We start from the raw sequence: 19601 nt of genomic DNA on the forward strand, positions 1-19601 counted from the left end.
CAATTTTGCGCCGCTAAAAGTGTTTTCCACAATAACGCGACAAAATTTTTCCTCGACGCATCCTTATTTTTCCCATCGCATTTTTTCGTCACCAAAAGATACAATTGCCAGCGCATTACGTTTTGCGTCGGCAAAAGTGCCATTATCGACGGGGGTACGCCGTTGCTTTTTGCCGGCACAAAAGTACGTCGGTAAAATCCATAGAACTTTTGTCGGCGCAATACCTGACTTTTGCCGGCGCAAATTTGCGCCGGCAAAAGTCAAGTTTTTTGTAGTGGCTGTAAGGTAAATTGCTGAGAATTTAAATTGTTGTTGACCTACAAGATGATTTCTACTTTAGTTTTGAATCTGATAAACCACTTACTATTTACGATTATTTGGGTGGTAATTAGGGTTTCAAGCAGAACCCGAAGATACGAATAAAGGTCATATTTGAATCTCGTAACGGAACACTCTTATGATTATTGGTGTGTGAATATTTTATGTTTTATGTTTCAATGTTATGAAATCGGTTGTGATTATTATGTTTGTAATTTATGTTTGAAGCATGAGAAAGTTCTCCAGCTCATAAGGTATGTAAGGCTTCTTGTTGTACCCTAAAATTGTGAGTTTTTACTAATTCAGTTTATTAGAAGCTTAATGTCTCTATTTGGATTTCTTTCTACAAAATAGAAATACAAAAACCACGTCAATGCTTTGCAGTGGCCATAAATCGCACCAGGCTCTGAAGTGTTGGTTGGACATTATAGTCCATTAAACACAAATTAGTTCATAAAGTCAAGTCAATAAAAAGCTATCATCGGCAACGAAGTCCATTCTCAGTCTTAAGTAAAACATAACCTGTAATGCCCTGGATAGCCAAGACTACTACCATGTGTATTTTAAATAGTGTTGGACTTGCTAATCAAGTCGTTTGGATATAAATCTGTTACTAAGGATAATCATTGGATTAGGGTTAAAAGATTTTGATCATAGGAACAATTATTTTTCATTAAAAAATGTGTAGTTTTCTTACCTCGAGTTCTGTGTGCAAGACGATACGGTCTCAAGTATTATCCTGATCTCGATCCTTGAGATAATCTAGTCACAACATAAACATACTCTTATTAGCAATCGAATTTAAATCTCGAGCCTCACTATAAACCCTATCCTTAATATTAATATTCTCAGTTGTCGGGAATTTCCCCAAATTCCAACCTCTGTGCCTTGTGCTCTTGAGAGACTGCTTGAAATGACCAAAATGAGAGATAGGGAGCTCAGAATGTGAATGGAAACGATGTTGCTGCCTTGGTCTATACCCTTGGTGTAATGGAAAGGCTGCTGCTAGGCATGCTTATTATGATTCTGTTATATGCCATTAACTGCTTATGAGCATGTTTAATTTTTCTTACTGAGCCTTGGCTCACGAGCGCTGTGTGCTACAGGTAAGGGGAAAAGGAAGCTACACCAACCATGAGTTGGTGAGCTTCGGTCGCGATGTGTACATATGCGGTTGTTCGACCACCACGACTGAAGTTTCTTAGAGGAACTAGGGTCGAATCCTATTTTGCTGCTTAGGTCTGCTGGTTGTAACTTTTGAACTGTAATTAGCCTTTTAAATGTTATTTTGGGAGCCAATGTATGAACGCAAGCATTCGAATGAAATTGTTATTTCTTTTGACCAAAATTTTTAATCCTAAACTGTTAATCACGTTTAGTTACACATTCATGGCCAAGAGACTCGTTTAGAGAGTCTGATACTATTTAAAATACACAGTGTAACGGTCTTGTCTATCTAAGGCATTACAATTATTATTTATGTATGCCAATTATTCGCCCCGTTTCTATCCTTGATATTAGGATAGAACTTTAGATAATACCCGAATTGTATTTAGTATTAGAGGTCTTGGTATTCATCCAAAAAAATGTACAACTCCTATACTTAAGGGGGAACAAATTATAAATTTGTTGTATTTTTTAGCTAAACATATTATCTTCTCATTAACTTTAATTTTTGATGTTTCATGTATATTAATTTCAATTGTAATAGCAATATAGTTTTAAATTTACATAAAAAATTGATTACAAAGTATTTTGTCGTAATTTATTGTATAAATAAAGGAGAATAATGGCAATGTACTTAAACACATGTAATTAGTCGAGTAAGGGCAACTTTAACAACCAAAACAACCATCACCATTATAAGGACAGAACACTGAATAAAAAATCATTTTTCTACATTGGATTTTTGATGATGTACTGTCATTGGTTGGGGCCACACGCAAGCTCAACATCAGGATTTATTAAAAAAAAAAAATTCATTTTGCAGAGAGTACTAGTATTCCCAACCCTCTGAACGACTGAAATCTAATGCAATCCAAACGACTCACAACATAATATTTTAAAAAGCTGGTTTCGGCCTTGCAATTTTTTTTCATCCATAGATGCAACCACTGAGTTTGGAATGATAGGGAAGGGCATTCGCACTGGCTCATCGAGGGTGATTCACCCCCACAAGAATCACCAGCAGCAAGTCAGTGGCTAGATTCATCAGACACTTATTCTGGGTCCTCTGAAGAATATAAAAGTCGAACGACGTTCGAACTTAGTGACATTGCTGGGAGAGGGAGCATTTTCCACCATGCACAAAAAAAGCGTAGAACCACCATTTCGTCGAAGGGAGCGGGTTCCAATATTAACCCAGACTCCCTAGTCATTGAACATAGAGGTGATAAGCAGCTTTTATCCGAGTGCCCTCTGAATCTGACAATTCCGAACCCGAAATTTTTTTTGTTGGAAAGCAAGAACAATGGAATACCTCAAATAAGTTTGACCAAACGACAAAAGGAGGTAATCATACCCCATCCCTTTTTTCAATATGGAAATGAATTGCAACTCTTCTCGTTTTGCCACCGTGTGACCGCATGCTTAATAATGCAGGGGAAACTTGTGTTTAAATTAGTTTTAATGTTGTTTGTTGCCTAAACCAGGCGGTATAATAAAGAAATTTAATCATTTTTGTTATTATTTATTATGTACACAACTAGCCTCCCTAACAAGAAGTTAAATTGTTCTGGACTTGGGACCAGTTATGAAGGTCCACAACCTCCCCTGAAGCAAGTTATTCGATCAGAAGAAGTTCGCCCCAATCCGATGAGCCAGACCTTGAATGAAAACTATATGATGTGGAAAGTTAATCATATTCACAATCTACTGCTGAGGTTGTTGGAGCAAAACAAGCACCAATGTTGTTAGGGCGGCAATAACTAACTTAATTTTTCTAATTATCATATAAGCAAGGTATTAAGACAATATGTTTTTTTTCAAGTATCATCGTGACTGTTTCATATGCACCCTTTGTTTTCTGTTTCCATATTCCCACAACCCAAAGACTTGAATGATTACACTTTCTAGTTCAAAACATAATAGTGTTAGTGGCAAATGTATTGGTTGGAAACTAATCCTAAAGCCTTTATTTGCCAGAAAATTTGTTGTTAAATATGTGGATAATTTATTTGATTGTTAGGATTTTGATGAATAGATAAACGAAAGTTGTACGAATTTGAATTGGTATAATTAATAACTTAGCATGTTATATAATTAATTACTTAGATTGTTGAAGATAAGAATGACTGTATTTGGTAAAATGCATCTGCAGATAAGAATAAATTTGTCATCCTTATAAACGACTTTTTTATTGTAATGCGTGACTAAAACTACTGGCATAACTATTATTTTGAAATACATACATAAAATTATAAAATTTATTATAAAAATCATAAATACGGGATCCCATTGTTATTACATAAAACATAAAGAAAACTTAAACTTTTATTATAATCGTTCAAATACTAAATGCGGAAAAACGTGAATGCATAATTAAAAAGACTTGAAACAAGAACATCATCCTCGATCATTTCCAGCAGTCCATTCATTCAGTCCTCTCCCAATACACATGCCAAAGCTGCAATGAATCCATCCTGCCATCCAAGCTTATTTTCCTGCACCATCTAAAATAGAAAGGAATGAGTCTGACGCCGAGCAAGGAAAATCTACTAAAACATATCATAAAACATAAGACTAAAAACATAAATCATGAAACATATGACGTAAAAACGTAAATCATAAAAAGCATAGGACTACAATATTATTGGCCATTAACTCATTACCGTTGTATGTGATAGAAACCATCCAGGTCCTCTTGCTACTATTCGAGGTAAGTTTAAACACAATATAGTATATGATAAACCATCTAGGTCCTCTTGCTACTATTCGAGGTAGGTTTAATCATAACTATAGTCTATGATAATGATAAAAATATTGGGACTTGCATATTGCTATCTAAGCAACTATATTTCCCAAGCGACTACAACATAAAACATACACAAATATACATACACATATAGCATATAAACATAATCATAACACATAAAATCTAACCTAATTTCCTTACCAAAAACCGGGATATTGGAGACAAGAACGGAGTTAGAAAACTCCTAAAACCAAATAATAAGAATCATAAGTTTCTAAATAAATGGAGATGAATAGAAGATCTAAACCCTAAAGATAGAAACTTACTGAAAACCTTAAGTTCCAAGAAACTCAAACACCTAATCAAAAGCCAATATAATAAGTTAGGATTTTTGAAGAAAAATGAAAGAATAAGAAGAACTATTGTCGACTAAACTTAAGGATAAAGAATACCTTAGACAGGTTAGAACTCTAATCTACACCTCTATACCGAAATATCACTCTATCTTACTTCCCAAGTGTTTAGAAAAGCTTAGATTGAAAAGCTTTTAATCCCAAAACCCTAGTGTTTTCTCTCCAAAATAAACTTAGCAGCTTGGAGGCTCTGAAGAATGCTTGAATGATGAATGAAATGGCTGAGTACAATGTCTTATTTATTGAGTTCAAGGAGTGAAACTAACCTCTTTTAAAAAGAATAAATAATGAATAATAATTGATTAAAATTTGAATTTTCAGTTCAACAAATGCCCAGAACTCAGTAAAAAACGTTCAAGAGCAAGTCCAAGTTGTTGAGGGTTGTTTCTAGTTTGGTTTCCACAAAGTTTCAAAAATGCCATAAATGGCAGATATATCGCCCCTATAGGCGATATAACGCCTGCCCCTATGTCCCGAGCCTTCATGGTTTCGTTCGTGCGAAGTCGATGTATTTTCCGTATCTACCTTAGGCAATATATCAGCCTCTATAGCTATGATATATCGACATAAACTGATATTTTAAATACGTTTTGCACACTTTCAGCACACTTGAACTTTGTTTGAACAATTTTGACTGGGTAAAACGTGATCATAATAGTTGCTGGAGGGTTCTAGACCTTCTTGATATATCCTTTTTTAAATTATTCATCTAAAATACTTAAATCCTTAATAAACATACATATGACACGTACTTAATTATTCTATCTAAACCTTACGTTATAATAAATATCATTTCTAGGACTAGCTATATTAATAAAACCTTATGTTAAAATTAATATTTCTAATCTATAGGTAAAACTTATAAAATCCATAACTATCTCTATGAGTTTCCAACTAAATCTTGGCTTGAACCAATAACCACGAAAACTAGAATACTACGCTACTACTACTACTACTATCTAGCTAAGTAAAATTCCGCGACACTACAATTCTCCCCTACTAAAAAGAATTTCGTCCCCAAAATTTACTTACCAAATAATTCTTGATACTGTGCTCGGATGTCTCCCTCCAACTCCCACGTTGCCTCCCGCTCTGTACTATTACTCCATAGGACCTTGACTATCAGAATACTCTTAGACTGTAATTCCTTCATCCCCTTCTCTAGGATCGTAATTGGTCATTCCTCATAACTCAGGTCTTTCTGAAGTGCTAATGTATTGTACTTGAGAATGTGGGATGGGTCTGCACAAATCTACGCAACATCGAGATGTGAAACACAAGTTAGCTATCTGCTGGAGCTGGCGGTAGGGCTAATCTATATGCTACTAGTCCCACCTTGTCCACTATCTCAAAAGGACCTATAAACTAGGGACTAAGTTTGCATTTCTTCCCAAACTGCTTCACTCATTTCATAGGAGATATTCTTAAGAAGACTTGATCTCCAACTTTGAATTCCACATCTCGCCCCTTGGCATCCCCATAACTCTTTTGTCGACTCTAAGCAGCGAGAATACGCTTTCTAATAAGATCTACTGCATCTTGATCCTTTCTAGCAGCCTTGGGTCCAAGAAGTTGGCTTTCTCCTATCTCGTCCCAATGTAACAGCGATCAACACTTCCTTCCATAAAGTAACTCATAGGGTGCCATACCGATAGTTGCCTGGTATCTATTATTGTAGGAGAACTCTATAAGTGGCAAATATTTACTCCACTATCCTCTGAAGTCTAGTACACAAGCGTGCAACATATCTTCTAAAATCTATATGGTACGCTAGGACTGACCATCGGTTTGAGGATGAAATGTCATACTGAGACTTAGCTTGGTACCCATGACTTGCTGCAAGCTTCCCCAAAATCACGATGTAAACACCGATCCTCTATCAGATACTATGGTCTTAGGGAATCCATGTAGTCGTACAATTTCTTGAACATAAATGTCTGGTGAGTTTATCTACCACAACTCAAGTTAAGTCGTGCTGCTTATTTGTTCGTGGTAATCCTGTCACGAAGTCCATGGCTATGTCTTCCCACTTCAATTCTGGAATACTAAACGGTTGCAATAAGCCTTTAGGTCACTGATGTTCTATGTTTAATTGTTGGCATATAAGGCATTTGGACACATATTCTGCTACGTCTTTCTTCATTCCCAGCCACCAATATAGTGCCTTAAGGTCGTGAGTCATCTTGGTCGACCCCGGGTGAACTGAGTATGGGGTAGTGTGTGCCTCTACTAAAATATTCATCTTAATTCCATAGTCATTCGGTATGCATACCCGACCCTTATATCTCAAGAACCCCTGTCATTATATAGAGAAATATGTAGTCTTGCCTTCTTTGACTGTAGCCATATGTGATACTAACGTGTCATCATGCCCTTGCACGATCCATATATCCTCTAGTAAACTTGACTAAATGGACAAGTTAGTCAGTTGACCCCTGACTATTTCTATTTCGGCATTAATCAGCTCTTGCTGTAGCGGCTTTTCGATTTCGGATAATGCTACCAGATTTTCGTAACTCTTCTGACTTAACGCATCTGCAACTACATTTGCCTTTCCTGGGTGGTATAGGATTTCACAACCATAATCCTTTACTGGTTCTAACCACCTGCGCTGCCTCATGTTGAGCTCCTTTTGCTTAAAAAAATATATTAAGCTCTTGTGGTCCCTATAAATCTCACACCGTTCTCCATAAAGATAGGGGCACCAAATTTTCAATGCGAAGACTACCGCTGCCAACTCATATCGTGTGTTGGATAGCGTTGCTCATATTCTTTCAACTGCCTTGAGGCGTAGGCTATCACCTTGTCATTTTGCATCAGCACATAACCCAAACCTTGCTTCGACGCATCACAATATACTACAACTTGTCGTTGGGTGCCGGTACACAAAGTACTGGAGCTTATTATAATTTATCCTTGAGCAACTAGAAGCTCTCTTGACATTTATCCGTCCAGTTGACTTTTTGCTGTTTTTGCGTTAGGATGGTAAGCAGGGTGGCTATCTTAGAAAATTCGTCTACAAATCTCTAATAATAGCCTGCTAGCCCCAGAAAACTCCTAACCTCTAACGCATTCTTAGGTCTTGACAATTCCTTCATAGCCTCTACCTTAGTTGGGTCTACTGTGACTCCATTCTTAAATATTATATGGCCAAGGAACGCTACTTGCGATAGCCAAAATTTGCATTTCTTGAACTTGGCGTAAAGTTGATACTCCTTTAGTCACAACATGGTCAATCTTAAATGTTCCTTGCGCTCTACTTCGTCCTTGGAGTACACCAAAATATCGTCAATGAACACTACGGGGAATTTTTCCAAGTAATCCTTGAAGACCCGATTCATTAACTCCATAAATGCGGCTGGAGCATTGGTAAGACCAAAAGACATAAATAGGAACTCGTAATGTCCATATCAAGTCCTAAAAGTTGTCTTTGGTATATCCTCTTCCATTAACTTTAGCTGGTGATAACCTGACTGTAGATCAATCTTTGAAAATACAGTCACTTCTCGGAGTTGATCAAATAAGTCGTCGATCTGGGGTAGCGGGTATTTGTTCTTAATTGTCACCTTGTTTAGCTCGCGGTAATCGATACACATCTGCATGCTTCCATCCTTCTTCTTCATATATAGAACCGGTGCTCCCCATGGCGAATGGATCGGTCTGATGAAACCCAAGTCTAAGAGTTCTTGTAACTGTGTTTTCAACTCCTTTAGTTCGGTAGATGCCATTTGGTATGGTGCCTTTGAGATAGGCTCAGTTCCCGATACTAGTTTGATTGTGAAGTCAATTTCCCGAGTAGGCTGTAACACCCCAAGTTGCTAATAAGGTTTATGACCTTGATTAGCGTGCCTGGAGGGAAATAAGTGAATTAATATGATAATATCTGAATTTGAATGAATATGTGATTAGAATGCATGTTTAGGTGGTATAAATATGCATGTTGACCCCGTTTGTATGCTAGGGGTAAATTGGTAATTTTAGCCTGCTGAGGGGATAAATGTGATAATTGTATTATGTGATTTTTAGCACGTGAGTGTGGTGATATTATTTTGATGCACGTGCCGAGACGGTCCTAGGGAGCTAATTAGTTTAAAAGTCACAACGGGATTAAATACCCGGCTCGGGAGGAGCCTAGGGGTATTTTGGGGATTTTGTAAATTGAGCTTTTGTGAGTTAATGGTAATTGGTAATTGAGTAACTTGAGTAACCATTAGTAACTGCTGAGAGTAACAAGTTGTGATAGGAGAATGGTAGAATAGCAACAGAGATGAGTTGACAAAAGTGACCTTGAGGTTTAGTTAGGAAAGGATATTTATGGAAGGATAGAATAGACATTTGGTAAGGGATAGATAGCTTCAGCTGAAGGGAAAGGGTAATCACGTATAACACTTAGTTAGAAATTGGTTTATGCTGAAATTGAAGGAAAAGCTAGAAGAAAAGAGAAGAAAAAGGAGAAAGTTGAATTTGAAACCTAGGAGGAGAATCAAGGGGTTGGAGGCAACCAAAATCAAGTTTAAGCTGGGATTACTCAGAGGTAAGAGTTATGCACTGTTTTTGTTTAAACTTAAGTTTGATTTTACGAGATTAAGTGTGGAATTTAAAGGAAATATGGTTGGTTTGGCTTGGAAAATTCAGTTTTGATAATCAAGGGGGAAGTGGCTTGAAGCTGGGATTGAGGTGAATTCAAGCTAAATTCTTGATTGAGGTAAGGGTTTTTATCATGTTTGAATTTCGTATGTGATATGGTTTGAGATTCTAGAGGCAAGGCTTATATTTTTCAGACTCTGGTTTAGGTCTTAGAAGCCATGGTTTGAGTTTCTGAAATTTGAAACTCAAGAGTGGATTTTGAGTGTGATTGTGCAATTGAGTTTGTTTTTGATGCTTATAGGTTGTTAAAGGGTTCATTTGGGGTTTTAAATTGGTTTTGGGGTTTAGGTATGTGATTGGGTTGAGTTGGAGGTGTTTTGGCTCGGGAAAAATGCAGAGAAAAACCCAGATTTCTGGGTTCGCGAAGGGGTGCCGCGGCCCTGTTCTTTGGCGCTGCGGCGCGAGGCTGCTTCAGGCTGTGGGATACTCTATGACTTGCTGGGCGCCGCGACCCTTAAGGGCAGTGCTGCGGTGCTAGGCTATTTTCAGAACAAGGAATTTTGCATTTTTGGGCTTTTGCTCCGGGGGCTCGGGGGATGTTTCCAATGCATTGTTTTAGGAATTTGGGGATTCCGAGAGTGTGGGATTGGTCCCGGGAAGTAGTTTTGGATTGGTTAGTATTTAAGGATGTTTTATATGTGTTGTGACTAGGTCTTCGGAGAGGCTCAGGATAGAGGACCGTGCTCATGGCTTTGGTGTATTGTGAAGCTCGGGATACAGGTAAGAAAACTGTTGCACCCGTAGAGCAGGGCTTGGGCCCATAGTGTTGTTGCAGGGCACGACCCTAGATTACGTTATTGATAGAGTATAGCTTTGATTGAATTATTATATGCTTGATTGCTGTTTAAGTATGCTATATGTGTGGATATAGTAGCATGAATGGCAAAGGAGCCGAGAACGGTGAGGGGTCGAGAACGGCGAAGGTTGAGATCGGCAGTGGGGTCGGGAATATCACTTAGCACATGGACTGCTTATGGTTAGGGTGAGACCCCAACGGATACATGGGATATCCTTACGGTGAGGACCGAGAACCCAGGCTTTGGTAACGCTTCTGGGAAGGCATGGCCGTTTATGTGTTTAAATCTTATGGACTGTCTGATTAACTGTGAGCTATCTGCTATAGTGATTGTATGATATGCATATGTTATGTGCTGTATGAGTTTTCTTGCTGGGCTTCGGCTCACGGGTGCTCTGTGTTGCAGGTAAAGGCAAAGAGAAAGTCAACCAGCCATGAGTACGGAGAGCGTGGGGGCGGCGCGTACATGTTTGGTCTGCCCAACTGCTTTGGTTGAGGGCATTTTTGAGAAATGGCTGTACTAAACTCTGTTTTGATAGTTAGTCATCTGTAAACCTATTTTGAATTGTAAATATTTTGCAAACCATGTTTTGGGATCCCAAATGTTAAACTCTTGAAACTTTTAATGAGATAGAATACTTTTAAAGATTACAGCCTTAACTTTCTGCTTAATCACACTTTTGCTCTAAAGACCTCGTTTAGTGAGTTAATTGCACATTTTAAACACACTTAGTAACGACTCTAAGGTAGTAGGGCGTTACATAGGCGGTAACCCTGGTAAGTCGTCAGGAAATATCTCTGGAAATTCCTTTATAATGCGGACGTCTCCAACCTATAATGGTATTTCTTGTGCCACATCTATGACACTTGCTAAGAATGCATGACATCCTTTTTCTATCATCCTCTGAGCTTTGAGAGATGAGATAAGCGGTGTTCGTAGTCCTGAAACCTTTCCCATAAAACATAGTTTCTGACCATCAGGAGTTTCGAACGTCACTTGCTTGCATCTACAGTCGATGTTTGCACCATGTCTTGCTAGCCAGTCCATGCGCAGTATTACGTCAAAGTCCGCGATCTCTAGCTCTATCAGGTTTCCTTCTAGTTTCATGCCCTCGACTTTGATCGGTACTCCTCGTACTATTCATGATGATAGAACTACTTCGCCCAAACGCAGTTTCGTAACAAACCTAGTTCTAAATCTTTCACAAGGTTTATCTAATTTTTCTATAATTCTTAACGAGATATACGAGTGTGTTACTCCTGAATCAAACAACACTGAACATATATTATCGAGGATAGGAAGCTAACCTGTGACCACTTTGTTACTCGCTTCAGCATCTCCCTGGGTTAAGGCAAAGACTCTGGCTGGACCATCTTGTTGTCCTTCTTCTCTTCTTTTTTGAGCCGTGGACACTTCTTTTTCCGATGACCTTCCTGGCCACAATTGAAACAACCTTTGGTGTTTGCACGACACTCCCCAAGATGTCTTTTCTGGTACTTGGATCACTGAGGGTATTCCACATAACCCAACCTATTATTATTGTTATTAGTCTGTGCTTTTTTGTTAGCGTCGGCTTGCTTATTATCAGGATGCTTTCTTTTCTTCCCATTACTGTTATGCTGGTTGTTGTTGTGGTGTCGACCATTCTGAGTTTGATTCTCCTGCCTGGGTTTAGACTTGCTTGCCTCCTCCTGACTAACATTTGCTTGGAGCCTTTCCACCTCTATAGTCATTTCCAGAACATCGGCGTAAGAAGTGGTTCCAAGGTTTGCAAGCTTGACTCCTAACTCAATCTTGGGTCTGAGTCCCCTGGTGAATTTGGTAACCCTCAAGAAATCGGTTGGGACCAACTCTGCTGCGAACTTGGCTAGACGATCACATTGTCGAGCGTACTTGACTACTGTTAAATTTCCCTACTTCAGGCGGGCAAATTCTTCTACCCTCATAGTGTTGAGTCTACTGTACCAAATTCCACCAGATTCTGACATCCTTTTTCAGTAGAGAGGTAACACATGATATGCGATCTGCGTTACCGAGGTTCATGTGTGCTAGAATAGGCTCTACATTCCTGAGCCATTTTTCAACCTCAAAACTACCTCAGGGAATATTCATTAAGATATTAGGCTTTTGTTCATTGATGAATTGAAACTCAAACCTATAGGTAAACCTAGTATGAGAAAACAATATCTCATGGCTATCGGTAAATCATCTTCATCATCCATAGTCTCCCATAATTCTTCAAATTTGGAAACTACAGAAGGAAAATCCTTAAAAAGCTTAATTACTAAGACATATTGTTCCATGGCTCTCATCATAATTTGCTTTGTAATAACCCAACTATTTCTAAGACCTTGGACCATTAAAACTACTAGACATAGCTACTATTTTAGGAAACATACTTAAGAAATAACATAACTTTATTTAAAACCCCAAAATAAATATTGTGCAAAATACAAAGTAAAATATGAAATATAAAATACGGTACAGGTACCCATTGTTTAATACATAATAACAAACTTAAATTAATTAAATACTAATTGTGGAAATACATCAAAAGATAATTCAAAAGACTTAAAAATAATGTCATCCTCGATCATTCATGCAGTCCATTCAGTTCATGCATCCTCAACACACAAGCAAAGCTGCCATGATCTTTCCGCCTTCCATATTCATTTTCCTGCATCAAGACTATATCATATACATATATTATAAAACATATGACTTTAAAAACATATATCATATATAGGACTACAATATTAATGGCCAATAACTCATTAACATGGCATGTGATAAAACCATCTAGGTCATCTGTCTACTAATCGAGGTAGGTTAGATCACATGGTAGTATATGATAACCCATCTAGGTCCTCTGTCTACTAATTGAGGTAGGGTAAATCATAACTCTAAACCATGAAAATGATAAAAATTCTTGGGGCTTGCTATCTAAGCAAGTCATATGCCCAAGCGACTATAAAACATATTCTTGGGGATTGCTATCTAAGCAAGTCATATGCCCAAGGACTACAAAACATATTTATACATATACATATTATAGCATAAAACATATAATAACATAAACATATAAACACATAAAATCTATCCTATTTTCCTTACAAAAAACCGGGATAGTTGAGAACAAGAACGAGATTTGGAACACTCCTAAAAACCAACAGCAAAATCCATGAGTATTTCCAAAGAATTAAGATGAAAAGAGAACTAAACCATCTAGAAAAAACTTACCGAAAAGAACCTTAAGTTTGAAGAAGCTTAAATACCTAATCAAGAATCATAAACAAGAGTTAGGATATGAAAGAAAATAAAAGAAAACTAAAGAACTATGAAAGTTTGAACTTAAGGATAAGAATACCATTACTAAAAAAAAGGCTTTTTAAGACTAGCATTGCGAGTCCTAAAAAAGTTTTTAGGACTCGCAGGGCGCGACACTACTACAAAAATGGATTTTTAGGACTAGCATTGCAAGTCCTAAAAATGTTTTCTTAGGACTCGCGGGGCGCGAGTCCTCTATTTGAGAGCCTTAAAAACTGAGGTTTTTTTATGACTCGCAGAATGTTTTTAGGACTCACGTTGCGAGTTCTAAAAATCTAGTTGAGTGCCTTTAATTAAGTTTTTAGGACTTGCATTGCAAGTCCTAAAAGAATGTTTTTAGGACTCGCAACGCGAGTCTTAAAAAATCTGGTTGAGTGCCTTTAATTAAGTTTTTAGGATTCGCATTGCAAGTCCTAAAATAATGTTTTTAGGACTCGCGAATCTGGTTGAGTGCCTTTAAGTAATTTTTTAGGACTCGCTTTGCATGCCCTTAAAAGTAATTTTTTTTTTAAAAAAATGCAGCTACAATTTTCATTTTGATTTAGAAAAAATATATCCCTTTGAGTGTCCAAAATGTATTATATATGTTAGATTTCTAAAATTTCAAAAGAAAATACAACAAAATAATTTTTTATTAATTACTCAAAAATATAATTTCAGTATTTAGTCTACTCGGCTTACAAAATCATATTACATGATAGTTTATACTACTATCAAATTTTATCATCACCAAATATTAAACAAGAAATGTATCCAATGTTAGTGAAATATATTTTTTATTCTAAAAACTTCAACTGTCAATGTTGTCTAGTATTGCGCCAAAGAAATGCATCTCAATATAGACATGCACATTATAAAAAAATTCTTTAATTATAAATATATTATAATTCAAACTTATAAATAAGTAGACACAATTTCTTGTTAGATAGTACTATTTCATAAAATGTTATTCATCCAGTACATAAATGTATTTCAAAACAGTAGCAAACTACACCAAAATCTGCAACAAAATAGACCATAAATCTACCATATTAATCCATTCAACTTAGTTAACAAAATACACCAAAAATCATAATCCACCTCTTAATCTCTAATTTCGTTAAAACTTTAATGCCGGCTTATTATTTATTATGATGTTATGGTTCAAGTGGGAAGGAGCTTAAGTAATAAGACATTAGTACTACTTAATTACTTGATTAATTAAGAAAGAAACATCACTAATTTGAATCCTATCTTGGATGTATAATGGGTTTCAACTAAACATAATTTTTTTAGCCTATTCTAGTAATTAAAAATTTATCTCAGATCTAAGTATGTATTTAAAATTCTATAATCAACTTAATTATTAATTAGACCGTAAAATGTTAAATATCCGGATCACAAATTTATCATTATGGCAGTCATCTTTTTCATATTTCCACACAAAACTAAGTACAAAAAAATCTATAGAAAATCGGACAGCATATCCCCTAATTTACTAGCCTAGCCATCTGTCACAATCAACACCAACATTTCAAACAAATCAAACAACACACAGGTTTTCATCCAAATATCACCGCAGCACACAAAATTCTCAGAACCTACTTCACTAAGACATGCAAGTTCTCAATCTTCCGTTATCACCGCAGCACACATAATTCCCAGAACCTACTTCACTACGGATGAATACCTAAGATATTCAAACTCCACTAAAGTGCAATACTAAAGCAATTAGAGAATAAACACATACACATTCTAGTGTAAGGCTAAAACTTGTTCACATATCTGCTACAGATGGAGAATAGTTGATAGAATAAGTGGAATTTAAAGAGAAAAATAGTTTAACAGATAGAAAGAGACAATCAGAACAATTTGTTATTTCATCGACAATTTAATAAATTATGTTACACATAAATAGACAACTAGTTAGCAAAAGTAGTCAACGAAGAGGTAGAGGTAAAATGAATAGAGCCTTTGGGTTTACACAAGCCCTATGTTATACATAAATCTGTAATACCAACAAACTAACCAAAAAAAAAAATACTCTATTATCATTATACATACATAATTACCATCATATTTGTGTGTATAAATAATAAATCTGTTATATACTAGAGTTAAATATCTAGTCACTTCAAAATATATATACACATATCGGTCCAATAAATGAAGGATGTCAAAACTTGAAGTTTGCAACTGCCAAATTCTCATAAACTTCACCCAAAAATAAGGCACAACTCAGATACAACTATACCAACACAACAGTATAGAAACATTCACACACATGAAACCAAAATATATATTAAAATAATGAAACCAAAGACAATGATTAACAGTAATAAAAAAAAAACACTAGAAAGAGACAATCTTAATTTATAAATGAATAAAAAGAAAAAAAAACCAGTTACCTATTTATGTAAGTGTTTTAAGAAACTCAGATTTGTGCAATGAGTTTCATTGTATTTGATGGTGATCAATTACATCATGATGCTTATTACAATATATACACACACAACATCATACGATAAGTTGTATTGAATAGAACACATAATTGTTTTGCACAAATATACCAATGGCACTCCAAGGGTATGTTAAAATCATATAGAAATTGTTTCTCTTCTAAACTAATTATAATAGCTCAAAGTTTAATACCATAAATATGAGATGGTGAGGGACTATATTTTAGTCACATAATATAGACTCTTTTGAATAGAATCGTGAATCCAACAATAACTCCAAGCAAACTTCATAGATTTTAGAATCTTTTTAAAGGATTATAAGGACAAAAGTTATGATTACTAAGTTCTTAGTGTTACATAAAGACACTGCTATATATTATATTACATTCAAAAGAATAAAATAAATATGTAACAACCAAACATATATGATAAAAGAAAACCCTGCAAACACTTTCCTGAAGAAGCTTTTGCCTCCATTATAGATCCAACAAGCAATCGATATATCTTTCAAAAAGCATGCATTAAAGAGTAAAGGAAATGTGCATGGTTCTAATATTAAGATAATAGGATAAAATTTGGGACTTTCATCAAACATGTGCTATGCAAGAAAATTGTAGAACATGCATAAATTGCTATAATGATATGATCATACAACATAATTTGATTGAGCAAAGCACAACATCAATTAACAGAAATATACTACATGAAAATTTAACAAAAAAATAGGTAAAAAAAATATATATTACATGAAAATTAAAACATAGTAAAATACACATCTTGCATTGAAAATAGAAGAAAAAGAAACATGTCACCGTCTATAGAAAATCAGACAGCATATCCCCTAATTTACTAGCCTAGCTATCTGTCACATTCAACACCAACATGTCAAACAAATCAAACATCACACAGCTTTTTATCCATATATCACCGTAGCACACAAAATTATCAGAACCTACTTCACTAAGACATGCAAGTTCTCAATCTTCCGCTATCACCGCAGCACACAGAATTCTCATAACCTACTTCACTACGGATGAATATCTAAGATATTCAAACTCCACTAATGTAATACAATTATCATTCAAAATTGTAAAATATTGAAAATTAAAAAAAAAAATTCAAATACAACATACCTCTTGCAATTAGCTACGATCCAATGCTTTAAGACCAATCAAAATATTAACCTAAATATTATTAACATTATAAAAAATAAAAAAGTTAGATAATTCATATCATGTTATTACCCCAAGTCATGTTATTTACAATTCTATAATCAACTTAATTATTAATTAGACGGTCAAATGTTAAGATTATAGGAAAAAATTCCATGAAAATCCACATGCTAGAAAGCTTGTTAAATAGGCCACTAAATCATATCTACCAATGAAATTGTATACATTTAAGTTCTTTGCAATATCAAGCAAATAATAAGATTTCTAACATACATTCTCAAATAAAACTCATTCACTATAATGCTATGAAGAGTTCTCTCAATTGCTCTGTCATCATTGTTTTCTTAATTAATAGAAGGAAAAAATTCGTTTGGAAATAAATAAAACGACAAGTCAATCTATATATATGAACTAAGCAGTTATACTATGGTCAGTCTCAGTAGTGATCGAGATACATACTAATTCATTAGCTACACAATTTTTAATACTTACACATATATACATAATCTACTTGAATATATCTTAGTCTTGCTACTACTATATAATCTAGAGCATCAAACATTAAACAACTAGCAAAGCAATTACATATTACATTTTATTATACTACTAAAGAAACAAAAGGAGGTTATGAATGCGAGTTTTTATTAAGCCACTTTAGTAGTACCTGTATAGGTAGTGAAAAGCAAAAAGTTAGGGAATCATTTTTTTATTTTTCAAAAAGATTATATAAAAGTAATTTTTAACATATATTATATATATATTTACTTTTTGGGCGATGCTTTGTCTTACTCCCCTAACTCATCACTGATTCTTACTACTTAAATATAATACAATTAAACAAAAAAAAACATATGAGCATTTAAATTAAAAAAACATACACACGAAGAAGAAGAAGCACATGGAAAAGGAGCACATGGAAAGAAAAACCTGAGTTAAGATTATGAAGAAGAAGAAAAAAAAAAGAGTTTCAAGCTTTCAACTAGATACTTTACTAACCCAATCTTTGAGGGAATATTGACTCATCATCTAGCTGAACTTCAATCCAATCCATTAAGTACTCAACATATTTTGGAGCAGAGACCTTTATTGGTTCTTTTGTGGTAACCCCATCAGCCCACTTATACGAGTATCTGCCAAGAATGAAAACAGACAAGGAATAATGATCTATTCGAGTTCTAAACACAATACAGCCAAAAGAATCTACTTGGTTGAGTACTCACACTGGTCTAGCATTCATGACTGGACAACTAGTTGGAGTGCAGAATTCAGTGAGAGTACCATAGAGGATGTTCACTTGGTTAAAAAAGTCCACAGCTACAGTATAAACAACAAACAGACTAAGTTGAAAAAACCAACACACGAATAATTCTTTTAATCCTATTCTACTAAACAGGAATAAAATCTTATTGTTCACAGCTAGCCATTTATTACAATCTTCACCAGGAGAAAGCCTTATGACTTCCTTTAAATTCCCATTGCCCAAAGTTGTTTCAATGTGCTATCAACTATATCACTTTCAGCAGCAATATATATATATATCATATTTAATATAACAACAGAGAGATACCATGGGAGAGAGGTGAGTTACCATGAGTGTAAGAGGGAGGGAGAGAGAGATAAAACCCAGCTGTTCCCAAAGCCCCCACAACGTCCGTAGATCCCCATCCCTGCCATTGAGCGTGCATCTGAGAATAGGAAGACCACGAGCCCAGACCTTCATTGCAAAAGTGGAAAAATCAACATGTTCTTGACCTCTTTCATAGCGTTTACCTGTTACAAAGACAGAATTCTTATTAATGCAATGGTTAATTATAACAAGAGTCAATCAGGGAAATATAACACAAATAAAGTTACAGAAGAAACATGTACACCTCCTCCAATGCTTTATTTTAGAGCTCAAGAAAAGCAAACACAAATAAACTGCTGCATAAAGAAGGGGCTGAGCCAACCAAGCAGTGAGAATGCAAAGAATGCAACTAGTTCACCACAGAGTAATTTATTGGTAGATCAACCTTCAAGTAACAATCTTCAAGTCCATCACACAACTTACAAGGTAAAAAGCCCAACAAAACATGATCTAGCATGAGTGTTGAAACACTGATAAACAATCAAATTCGAGCTAACCAAGATGTAAACATTAAAATCCATTTCAAACTCAAAGACCGTTATCCCAACTACATGAGATTTTACTATTTTATAGATCAGTGTCATAAATTAACACACAAATAATGATGAATACAACTGCCCAATTCGCTCTTTCAGTATATTAATGAATCAACTAAAATATATTTTCTTTGTCAACATTCACTAGTGTTTTTTCTCTGTATGTCAATTACAGAACTAGTTCTAGTTCCAGACATTCAAATATTAGAAATAATAACAGTTATATGCAAAACCAAATATGCCATAACTTCATATGTTAGTTGTACTTAGAGATAAGGAGAGCATACATACCTATATTGACTGCAAACAAGGAACGAGTGGCACATGATTTATGGTTTTCACAATGCTACATTTTTGCACCTCTTCCCTGTGCCCTTCGTCAAACAAGAGCCTCGGGGTAGTCGGAATCTCAC

At 35.4% G+C, this 19601-nt stretch overlaps 1 protein-coding gene across 1 annotated transcript; it reads right to left on the bottom strand.

The window, feature by feature from the left end:
• Positions 1 to 17735: 17735 nt before the first annotated feature.
• On the bottom strand, positions 17736 to 19109 carry LOC133779973 (MOB kinase activator-like 1A). Its single transcript, XM_062219864.1, has 4 exons — positions 19076 to 19109; positions 18614 to 18795; positions 18246 to 18523; positions 17736 to 18155 (listed from the first exon to the last, which is right to left on the bottom strand). Exons 1-4 carry the CDS (start codon positions 19107 to 19109, stop codon positions 18017 to 18019), a joined length of 633 nt encoding a protein of 210 aa, XP_062075848.1. The 3' UTR covers positions 17736 to 18016.
• Between the last annotated feature and the right edge of the window lie 492 nt (positions 19110 to 19601).

Source organism: Humulus lupulus, chromosome 5 (genome assembly GCF_963169125.1).
Source record: "Humulus lupulus chromosome 5, drHumLupu1.1, whole genome shotgun sequence".
Taxonomy (NCBI): Eukaryota; Viridiplantae; Streptophyta; class Magnoliopsida; order Rosales; family Cannabaceae; genus Humulus; species Humulus lupulus.